Consider the following 12,083-nt stretch of genomic DNA (forward strand, 5'->3'; position numbering starts at 1 on the left):
TATGAAGTCATCCCCGACGCCACGACAGCATCTCAGCGACGCCGCCCACGCCCGGAAGTCGTACATGTCGTACGCCTGAAGCCATATTATGAACGCTAAAGGACTCGAAGTTTCATTTTCCGTGTTTATTTTCATTTTAAAGCATCGAGACGATGCTTCTTTGGAAGGGGGGTAATGCCACGTATCATTGTAATGTTTGTTCGTTCACGCTCAAGGCTGCAGTAAAGGGTTGTTATCACTTTTGTTCGTGACGCGAGAAGCGACCAGACTAATCTCGATTGATCGCATCCATGAAAGGCTGCATCTAGGTTTTTCTAGATTACTGTAGATGATCTTGTCCTGTTATCTGGAAGTTTCTTTGCCGGCTTTAAATTGAGCGATGCCGCGAGCGGCGGGCATTCGTAGTTCGACGACCGACGAGCACGTTTGTTGCTTACGCCGCCGCCGAGTGATTCAGTTATTTTGCGGGCGCAAGTCAGCCCAAATAAAGAGCTTCGTTTCCAAGACTGGCTGGTGTCTTCCTGACCACTGGACTGCCGTCACTACAACGTGACAATATGCAAGAAGCTGGCTCGCGATTTTTCGCTCAGAACGCCGTAAACACCGACGCTGGATTTTTTGCGTAATTCAGTCTTTAGAGCTACCGCGTGAAAATGTGGTGACTAGAGGCGCTGCAAACGCTGTTTCTGTAGGTAATCACTTATGAAGGGGCGCCATGCCACAAGAGGATGTTGCGCATGAAAAACTCCGTGACTTCGGAAGCTGTGTCACAAAGAACACCCCTGGTCTCGGCGTAGTGACTCGAATATTCTGTGGCAGCTATGATCCACTTCTTTCCGGTCTGCCACAAAGTGAAAGGACCGATGAGGTCCATTCCTATATGGTCTGTTCCTATCTGATCTGCCTGTTAGGTCACTGGCGCCTCTCAAGAGAATCAGCTTTAAAGATGTCATAGCACCACAAACCGGAAATGGTTATCCGCGCCCATTACTGCAGAAAGCGGTGCCTGACAACTCCGCTGCATAGCGCTACTCCGCTGAAGACGTTATCGTTATAGAGGCGCTTATCTCAACGCCTTCCAGGTAGCTAACCGCCCGTCTTCGTATTTAACCACCTTTCGAGAAAAAAATACCAACAAAGCATCATGGTGTGTACGACGGCTTCGTGGCGTGCGTTAATTATGTTGTAAAAGGTCCGAAAGTAAAATTGTGTATTCGGGCCAATGCATCTTGTCCTTGATTCGCGCACATTTGGAACTGCTTGATGAACACAACAAACAGTGGACAAAACATGACCGGCAACACTACGGCTTCTTCAGGCGATGGAATATGATCCAAGGTCCGCTGACTGGCGTAGACAGCATCGCACGAGAAGCTATCTTCATTTCACCCTGAAAAAAAAAATTATTTAGTAACGCTGGACAGTTTTGTTCATTGGATATTTATATTATACTTATGCAATGGGTCTACTTCAGTAGATTATCTATGGTAATCAGAGATAGCTTGTCATCTATTTGCCGCCGCTTTGTGAAGACATTAGTCCGATATATTATTGTGAGACACTCCAGCGGCTAAAAAGACACGGACGAAGGTACAGGAGACAGGACGAACGCCGGACTTCAGTTGAAGTCCGGCGTTCGTCCTGTCTCCTGTACCTTCGTCCGTGTCTTTTTGGCCACTGGAATGCCTCACCATAGTACTAGCAACCAACAAGCCCAGCTTTCCACGCTTAAGGACGTCCGATATATTGTACGATTCAATTAGCATGCTCTATCTAATACTTGATCAATTCTCGGGACAATTTCGTCGAGCCATGTATAGATAACCTGAGGATTTAAACTAGCAGTAGTAATCCAAAAGCATTTTAAGGAAATCTCCCAAGATAGAGTACGCTTGCAAAAAGGGACGAATTACTAAATAACGATTACCCCAAGCCAGGCCGAACTTTTCTTCAGCAGGGAATATTCTGAGAAAGCTATATGTATTTCCTTTGCAGCGGTATGCCTGTGCTTGGGTGACTGCTATTGAGTAAGTGCTCCCTAATTATCGGCATTAACTCTTTCCTTACCACGGGAAAAACGACCATTTTTCACATGTCTCAGACAAAATTTTTTTTTAGAAAAAGTGTAGTAGATAAAATTATATAAAGTGCATAACAGTAATTCAGATAGAATTCGCTTTATAATGAAATTTATTTGAACACATATTCTGCTTGAAATGCTGTGAAAAAAAATCAGTAAACAGAACAAAAAGTAAAAAAGAACAAAAGTTGTGTGTTTATATGACAATAACTTTCCAAACACTTGTACTAAAAAAATTCTAGAAATTACAAAACAATTTAAATTCTTTCTAAAACATGGCATTAAAGTTTGAAAATTATAACTTGAATAGTTTTCGAGCTAGAATTTTTTTCTTTATGCCTCTTGAAAAGGCTCGTTTGAGGGTGCCCTTTATATGATTTTTACAGTCCAACAAAAAAAAAATTGGAAGTGTAATGTTATGTGCCAAACGAAAGCTTGCTAAGCGTGGTTTAAAAAATACAAATCAAAATTTATTTATTTACGTCAAAAATTGAAAAAAAAAATATAAAACACAACAAGTATAGGTGTGATATTGCGATATATAGTATGCGATAAGTATAGCTGCGATGTAGCTGCAGAATCGAAATCCGATGTTACAACATCTTCGTCCGAGTCACTGCTGCTCGGAGGATCTTGAAAATCAGCTGCAGAGGCTGGAGAATCACGTGCAGCGGCACTCTTCCGAGCGCGCGAAGCGCCCGACCTCGACGCGACGCCATCCTCACCGCGCATTATGTCGCAATAAGCCTATGCTCCAAGGGCACTTCAAAAATGCACGACTGGAGGGGAAATTACGAACTAGGCCGAAAATGAAACTAACCGTCTGAACAACAAACCAGATGCGCCCGCACAAGCGGACAGGAAAAAGAAAGCGAAACTATCAGGCCAACGTTCCGGGATCGGTTTGCGCAGTTACAGCGTCTGAACCAAAATCCGACAATGCAACATCGTCACCAGAGACTCTACTACTCGTAGCATAGATAATAATTGCAGTCAACGCAGTAGAATTGCGCGCAGAAAGGTTTTTCCGAGCGCGCGCCGTCTGCGCGCCCGACGCCATGCACGGAGCGTCCCTGCCGTACCCTCCGCTTCAAGGGCATTTCAAAAATTCGCGCGTCGTGGGAAAATTGCTCTCTACGCAGAAACCGATACTGTAGTCTCTGGAGAACAACTTAGATGGCGCCACATCACCGTAACGGCTACAGTGAGGAGCTTCGGTTCGCACAAACAGACCGGAACGAGGAATCTGAACGCACAGGCGAGCGTTCTGGGCTCTCGTTGCCCAGTTTGAGCTTCGAAACAATACCTGACGATACAGCATCGTCGTCAGGGTCCGTGCTAATCGATACATCAAAAATATGTGGTGCAAGCGCAGCGGAATTGAGTGGAATGGGATTTTTTCGAGCGAGCGCCATTCCCGATGATGACGGCTTGTTCGGAGCGCCCGACGCCGCACACCCAACTTCAAGCGCTTCTCAAAAATTGCCGCTTTTTGGCAAAAATATAAACTAAACAGGAAGTTGAAGTTCAATGTGTGAACAACAAACCGAATGACTCAGCAAGTCCGTAGCGGCCACGGTCGCGCTGCCGTAGCGCTTCGAATTTTTCGATCACCGGTGATCGAAGCACAGTGGCGTGGTAACGAAATGCTGTATAGCATGAACTATATGCACTGTAGCATCACGCCTAAACTATCGCCGGTCCATGGATGCCAAGCGTGAAGACGGGCCATTATTTAATAATAAAATGCTGTAGAAAGCTAGAGAGGACAGGAGAGGCGCTTCTTAATGTATTGGGTTTGCCCAGGATGCATCATCTTCAAGAGCTGGTGTTACTCCTGGAGAGAGCTGAACGTAGACTACCAGACAGTGTTGGTAATTTAAGCTTCGTCAAATAACATCAAAACTAGTCAGAGGTCACATCAACAGTCTATAACAGCCGCTTAAGGCGCTACTAAAACCGGTTACTTCCGTATAACCAACATTTTAGGCTTTCTTTAAAAGAAAAAAAGTCAAAAAGACGAAGGACGAGAAGGCAAAAGCGCACGACGGCAACTGGACTGAAAACTGGGCTTTATCGAAGACAGCACGCTCAGGGCTGGGCTGACAGGACAGCGCAGCAAAACCAGGACCGAACGACAGACAATGGAAGAAGAAAAGATAGATATCAGATCTTTGGCCAGCGATCGAGGAAAGCAAATTCTTTTTCGAGCAGGTGCCACTATGCGTGCTCGCGCAGTTATTGCAATGCATACTAATGAAGTAAGTTTCAAGACATCATTTTTGCCCTGCTTCGGCCTCTTCGTTTTGGAAGCAAAAGACAACAAATAACAACCATCCGTCTAGACTGTTCTAGTTGTGTGGGCTTTAACGTCCCAAAGTGACTCAAGCTGTGAGGGACGCTGTAGTTGGGGGCTCAGAATGATTTCTACGACGTGAGGTTCTATAACGTGCACTCATTCTGCCTTTCGCATTTTGCCTCCATCGATATGCGACCGCAGTAGTCGGAGTCGAACCCGCGTCTATCCCGTTAACAGACGAGAACTGTCAATCCGGTTAGTAGTACTGAGCCACAGCGGCGGCCTACTAGACTGTTTTAATGTGTACGAGACTACTTTAGTGCCGAATGGGGAATAGCAAAGGTACACATTAACGCTCTCACCATTTGCGACGGGCCAAGTTCCAAGCGATAACGTTGTAGCAGCTTGCCCATGGTCAGCTTCGCTTTTAACATGGCCATGTTTTTGCCGACGCATTTGCGTGGCCCCATGCCGAATGGCATGAATGCCGCCTTGTTCAGTTGGTGCTCGTTTTCGGGAGCGAATCTGAAATTTCAATACAAAAGAGCGGTAAAGAACCTGGCGGAGAACGCTTGATTGTAAACATTAGCCGCGTCATTATCAAGAATACTGAATATATGTTGAGTGTCTGGCTCTCCATTAAAACTAAAAAATGCAGTTGCGTTCCTCATACTTCTTTTGTTTGGATTTTTTTGTGCTTTGAGCATTACCTAAGACATCGTCCCTTGATTATCTTGTATCATGTGTTAAACCTCCATACGGAAAGTTTTCCCGAAAATGCAACATTGGTAGTCAAAGTTGCCTAATGCACCAAATATATGCCTATTTCCCGACCCATTTTATCCCTTACATCCACTCAGACGACCGCCGAGTGCAAGTGCCCTTGGTTGTATTAAATGAAACCACGCAATGTGGTATAGCACTTCACATTTTTTCAACGAAAATTCAGCAAGTGCACCAATTTCGTACCCATTTTAAGAGAAAAATTGCAGTATCCGAAGACACACTTGCTATCAATCGATCTATGAGCCTCCTGCGCTGAAGTGTTTAAGGTATACGGTAGCGACGCCTCATGGTGGCTTAAAATGTTGGCTTATCAGTACAACGCCGAGTGTGCCTACGCTGCCGCGCGTATGTCAGCGGCTTTCTGGGCTAACACACGTTTTTTTCGGTCCCTTCAAGAGTCATAAAATAACCGACATACGTCCCGGGCATTGTTGCTAGCTGGTTGCAGCTGAACGTTTCGAAAAACAGCACGTGCCTTCCGACCAAAGACTGAGAGCATGCTAAATCGATCTGGCCATGTAGCCCTCTGTCTCGAAACATCGTTACCGTCGCTAATGCAGCGTGCCTCGTAGGCTGTCCTCAACAAGATGTTTCGAATGCTTGGCTCTATTGTTATAACAACCGCATAAAACGGGCTACGTTGCGATGGATACGGGCAGTACGGTGTTGTAGTCTTGACGTTCCATTTATACTGGCTGCGCCGCCGGCTCAAAGGAGAAAGGGAAGGGAAACAGCCAAGTTTCTATACGTGTTTTTCGAATCCATGAACCATTTTCGAACCCATTGGGCTACTCTATTCAGAATTGCGAAAGTAAACTCTGCTCGTCAAGCAACAGAAATGGAGTGTACGCCTCGAACTTTCACTATCTCAATACAAGCAACTATTCACTGTCAAGGCGAAACAACAAGGGACGGAAATTAGAAGATGCGGAATTGTAAGGAGGGCGAAAACGCGGGCTTACGTCACCCTGTTTAAACTCGCAGCTGGGAAACAGCGGCCAGCGCCTGGGACCGCAGCGCCGAAGCTCGGCTGAGAGCCCGCGGCCGTCCAGGCTGTTCGGTTACTATCGACAAAGACGGTGCGTTCACAGCCCAGCTCTTTAGCGCCCATTGCTCCGTACAGCTTCGCCGTCGTGACCGGCGTTGGAGACAAAATGCAAGGCGGCGGAATGCCGGCAGCTAACATAGCACGAGGACGAAACCAAAGGAGGAAGGTACGGCGACAGCGAGGAAATCACAAGGAAGAAAGCAAAGGAGAAGATAAAGTTAGATCGGTGGGTTGTGGCACGCTTCGTCTACAGCGTTGTCTCTTCCCTCGCTGCTGCGAAACGTGCTCGGTGTGTTATCCGCGTGTGACTGCACATGTTCCGCATGCGAGTACCTATTGTGCAAACGCCGCAACAGCTGCGCTCAAATTTCGCAATAGCGGGTATCACATTCGTCCAGTGTTTTGCACTGCACCGGCTTTGAAATGGAGGCTGAATGCCAACAAAGGCCGGTGCTTATCCTGTAACCTCGGCGTCAGTAATATTACCCTAGACAATGACAAACTCTGGTGGCTCCTTTCGAGTACTGTTTAACAGTTAACATGGATTTGGTGATTAGGCGTGCCTTAGGCCGTGCTGCTACATGTTGCTGAAATAAAATCGAAGCAAGCTTGACGGTCACCTAGAGAAGCACGCGCCTATTTGTGATTTCTCCGCACAAATTTCTAAATTTCTTCATTCGGATTCATTGTATTGATCAGGACCACCCTGACACTAGAGACAGTGAGGTACTAGGAGCAGCAAATAAAGATCAAGCAAGACAGTTCAAACGGGAACAGGCAAACAAGATCTTTGAAAACTGCTGCAATTGATGTTATCAGGGACGCGAAATTTGTAATTTTTAAGCGTAACAGACGGCCCCTGCGTTTCATCCCCAGCTCGTAATACTAATTTTGCGTACTGCTGTGCTCGCATTTCAGTTCTCCCCTGCGTTTCATTGGACGCTGGGAGCACATTTCATTGGAGAGAATTTAAAATCATTGCCATCAACAATAAATATTCAAGTACAACGAATTACCGAGAAAACTAGAAGCACAATTTTTATTTCCTTTATCACTTCAGGCAAGCTCCACTCAGGGAGTGTAACGTTGCTTGCGAAAAGAAACGGAAAAGCTTCCAACGCTACGCCTACAGTTTTAACTTTTAACTGCTATCAACCTCGAGCAACTTTAAGCATTGATTTAAAGTTGGCATCATGTGTACAGATAAAAAGCGAGAACATTGAGGTTATCTTATTCGGCGGCAGTTAACTGGACCTTTTATTATCAATATATTCATAAGCAATTCATGAAATGCATTTAATGAACGTGACGTATTTATGATTTGATTTGTTTGTCACATTCAATTGATTTATAACTATCCGCCTGTGTTACGGACTCTGGTGCAAGTGAAGCAATAAGCCGATTACGAAGGAAGAAAAGAATATGAATGAAGTGGTATTTGAATGAAATAATAATTATGTCCCACTATCCGCGGATAACAAAGCATTACATGAACATGCACGCATGATGAGGTCTGTTATTAGAGAAAGTGTTGAGTGAAAGCATTCGCGGTTTAAATCCGCACGTTAGTTCGGTGTTTGCAGCGGTCTTAGTTAACAACTAGCACCTGGTATTTACGTAAGTGGTTCTAGCCCTGGAAAATGAACTTTTAACAGATATACGCTTGGTGCCAGACAAAAAAAAAACTGTCCAGTCGAGAGTGGACATAAGCATGCAATGTTTTTCAATACTGGTGTAGCAGAGCCGCCGCGGTGGCTCAGTGGCTATGGTGCTCGGCTGCTGACCCAAAAGACGCGGGTTCGATCCCGGCCGCGGCGACTAGAATTTCTTTGGAGGAGAAATTCTAGAGACCCGTGTACTGTGCGATGTCAGTGCACGTTAAAGAACCCCAGGTGGTCGAAATTTCCGGAGCCCTCCACTACGGCGTCTCTCATAGCCTTAGTCGCTTTGGGACGTTAAACCCCACAAAACCAAACCAACCAATACTGGTGTAGCAGATTGTGAGACTCAACATCGCTGCATGGCAAGGTTTCGTCCCAGCCAAACACAACCATCAATCAGAAGCGTCACTCGCGCAGCAGACTGCAATGGCCTCATTACTTGACAACGGGTTGCCAGCCGCGCTGAACGATGACGCTACGTGCGGAGTGTGAAACGAGCGCGACATTCATGGTTCGCTCACGCGATGCGCATGCGCATGGGCTTCTTCGCGCACCGCGGGACCACGAAGACGCTGTTGTTGAGGCATGCGCGGCTCCGGTGGTAGCGCCGCACCTAGGTACCACTGGGCAGATTGAAAGGATTGCTTGCGAAAGTTTCTTTACGTTCACCTAATCTCGGCTCTGGGTTCCATCTTTGCTCTGGGGCCAAGGTCAACTGCGGCGCGTTAACAATGAGAGCTTAAAGCATCTCATCCTTAAACACTGCACTGTCACGGCCCTGCAATCGCAATACTAATGTCTGGAATCTTCTTGTCCTCATATTGTTTGCACATGGCTGGCGCAGGAACATCCACTGACACTTAGTGCCTCTTTTGTCTTGTTATCGTAGAAATGTCTTTTTAGCAACACCGCCAGATATATTTTACAGCAAAACACTCACAAAGTCTGCATGTGCCGGATAACCATTTTCGCAACCAAGGAGTAGACGACGTTGCGCGTTCGCCGATGCTTAATAGACTAGTTCTAGACTTAAAAGGGCGTGGTTGTAGGCCAGTTGGTAGGATATCGTGAGGAGCACAACCGCAAAGCACGAACGAACAGCGGTGTGGGAGTTCTCAATTGTTAGACGCCATAACTAGGCGCATGCCTCCGATGTGACCTCAGCCTTACCATTGAGACAAGGCTTTAAAAGCTGCAGATACCACGACCCGCAAAGAAACAACTCGCATTGCGAATTAGTGCGCCAAATTGCGGTCCATTGTACGCCGAGAAAGCAGATGACTGGCAGATATCAGAGCCCAATGGAGAAAGACAGCCGCTAAGATTGATACTTTTCAGCTGCGTTTGAGGCCCTAAAGCGACCATTTTTGGAAGAAGGGGATTTTCTGTGCTTTTGGGTTTATTTTCTTGTTGGGCTATTGGCTTTTATTTGCAACTTCCTTTCGGACTTTTGGCTCTCTTCATTCATATTTCATTGGTTTCCTCCAGGGATAACACCTGTTTGGGTGCGGGCTTTCTCTCGCCTTTATTTCCACTATTTCTTATTGGGAATGGAGAGTTTTAGACTCGGAAGAGTGGGAGGTGGGGCGATGAGGAACGCCGTAGTACAGAGCTCTGGATTAGTTTAGGCGGCCACGCATTCTCCTTTAATGTGCGCTGATGGCGCACAGCACAACCGCATTCTTTTCTTTTTTTTTGCTTCCGTCACAAAAATTTAGGGGTCTTCTATTGGACTGATGCGGAGCAAATGCGGCAGCACTCTAATTTCTATCGCTCATCTATTTTAAGTCTGATCATATTTCAGCTTCCATCAAATTCCATTCTTGGTTCTATTCCAACTGTGATTACTTTCCAATTCAGATTCTTTTCTGTTTCTGATCGCTTCTTTCACTACTTTTCCTCGCATCGCTTAGGTTTTTTCATATGAGCTGAGTCATTCTTAGTCCTGCCTGTCCCTGCTCTCTTCTAAATGAAGACGGAGAGGATGGAAAGCTGGGACGAGGAGGCAGAGAGGGGTAAGGAAGAGGAGGACGGTTTACATATGGCAGATGGGGCCACCTGCTAGGTGTGTCCAAGCCAGTCGACGGGTTTTGGCCCTAACGAAGCTTCTCTGCTGCCACACAGTACTGCCACCGCAAACGGGATCGAACCCGCGACCTGGGATCAGCAGCGGAATTCTAAAGCCACTAAGACACCACGGAGCATTTATCACCAAAAGACTGACATCCCACCTGCCCGGGTCGAACTGCAGTGGGTCGGGCCAGAAGCGTGGGTCACTATGGATCTGGTAGACAGGCGCCATGAAGCAAGTTCCAGCCTTGAACAGCGTGCCTTTATACTCGAAGTCCCGCTTGGCTTGCCTCGTCACAAACCTGCAAAACCGCGTGACTCTCAGAATATTGGGGGTGTTGGGGGGGGGGGGGGAGGGGGCGGGGGTGCGTATGTAAAATTAGATGCAAAAGCTATGTCATTTGCGTGTGGTCAGCGGCCGTTCGCATAGGCAACTGAAAAGGTTTGAGAATTCAGCGAGTTTAAATACGCTGAATGTGTAAAACTTGTAACTAAGGCATGCGGAGTCCTTCTGTCAAGATATGAAATAGTGACGTAACCGAAGAACAAAGCCGCGTCGGCGTATACAGATTGCTCTCCAGTGCGCAGGGACGAGAAGAGATGACGTCACGTCATCGAAGAAACCCTTACTTCAAGGAAGGAAACCAACGCCACCGAAGGTGAAGCCCACGGAGCATCAATTGTCAGCGTTGGAAAACGCACGAACGTTCGTGGTCGAAGGCAGTGGAAGTCTGAAATTTCGGCAACAATAACGTCATCACGAGCTTCTCCGCACCTCTCCAACGCAGTGAAGAGAAGCCTGAATATAGTCGCATGCTTAATTGGCGATTACCACAGCATTTTAAATGTTGGCGCAAAACTACTCGGAACGCTTTGCCTGCAAGCTTCTTGCATTTTAATTCTTGTATAACCTCAAATTCTCAAAAAAGTGATTTCACCTTACCTTTAAGCAGTAAAAGACGGGAGAGCCTATTGGCGTATATTTATGCTAACATCGTGGCACTGGTCAATGTGAGCATCGAGGTGTTCAGGGAGGGATAGAACTAGAGCTCTAGTGTCGAAACGAAGAATTGTTGTGCCCTGAGATACACTGAGGCCGAGGAAACCACGATGATGTTTTCTGATAGTCCAGCAGAAGTGAACGAGAGCAGGTTACGCTAATGAATTTTAGGGAACATCAACTGTAACGCTCCCACTCAACATGGTCAGTTCTTAACTTTGCACGTTGAGCACGAAATGCCACCTAGGTACAATGAGTCAAGTGCTGCTCTTGGGAATACCTACCTGGAAATGCACTTCCTGCCCGGTTAGGTTGCTTCAGCCGGTCAGAGCTTGTGTTAGGGCACAGATGTTCAATCCGAGCCCACATTGCTTTTAATGAGTTGTAGATCGTATGGTAGTTTTTAAAACTAAACCATGTTGCAGTGGTTTCACTAGCGAACCTTTCAGGCCACTGAAATATACTTCTTCATTTACATGATGCCTTAATGTAGGCCTCGCTAATCAACAGAGACAAGAAATATTAGAGAGAATACAGGAGCTCGTGGTCAGCACATTGCGCGGACCACTGTCACCGAAATGCAGCGAGAATCGCGGCAAATATGAATGCTCATTACGCTGCTCTTTCCGCGCATGCCTCTGGTGCCGCCCGTTCTCGTTGGCAGTCGATGGCAGGGCTTTGCAAAGTGGGGAGGCTACGCGCTGCCGTGTTCACTCTCATATGGTCCCAGCTGTACTCATAAATGAAATAATAAAGCTCAAAGGCCGCTGAAGTGAAATGCCGTCTACTATCTAATCTTGCGCCCTGAATTGTGCGTGGTAAAAGTGAAAAGTATATGCCATAGTCGATGCGGCAAAGACCAAGAGTAAGAAATGAGTGTTCATATTTTGGCTGCGCTCTTGTGACGCGTCTGCTTTTTTTATTACACAAACACACCTTCAGGTTTTTACACACCCCAAACTAACTCTCAAATCTTTGCTTTCATCTTAAACATTGGGTTTTGATACCGACGACGCGTATGTGTGCTGTGCTCTTTTGCTACGGTCAGTCATGTCGCATATTTATAGCCAGAGGTAGTGCGCAATTGAGTGGGCTTGCAGCGACATACTAATTGTCACAGGTATAGTTCCCATCTAACA

At 46.4% G+C, this 12,083-nt stretch overlaps 1 protein-coding gene across 1 annotated transcript in view; it reads right to left on the reverse strand.

The window, feature by feature from the left end:
• LOC149360266 (cytochrome P450 3A14-like) overlaps positions 1–12,083 on the reverse strand; it is an 87,473-nt gene continuing 75,390 nt past the window's right edge. The window contains exons 13-15 of the mRNA XM_089572232.1: positions 10,106–10,246; positions 4,742–4,904; positions 1–1,390 (exon numbers count right to left, since the gene is read on the reverse strand). Of these exons, the coding sequence (XP_089428358.1) occupies positions 1,304–1,390; positions 4,742–4,904; positions 10,106–10,246 (391 nt within the window). The 3' untranslated portion in view covers positions 1–1,303. The remainder of the gene's footprint in view (positions 1,391–4,741; positions 4,905–10,105; positions 10,247–12,083) is intronic.

This window comes from Amblyomma mixtum, chromosome 2, assembly GCF_055824585.1.
Source record: "Amblyomma mixtum isolate Tamu chromosome 2, ASM5582458v1, whole genome shotgun sequence".
Taxonomy (NCBI): domain Eukaryota; kingdom Metazoa; phylum Arthropoda; class Arachnida; order Ixodida; family Ixodidae; genus Amblyomma; species Amblyomma mixtum.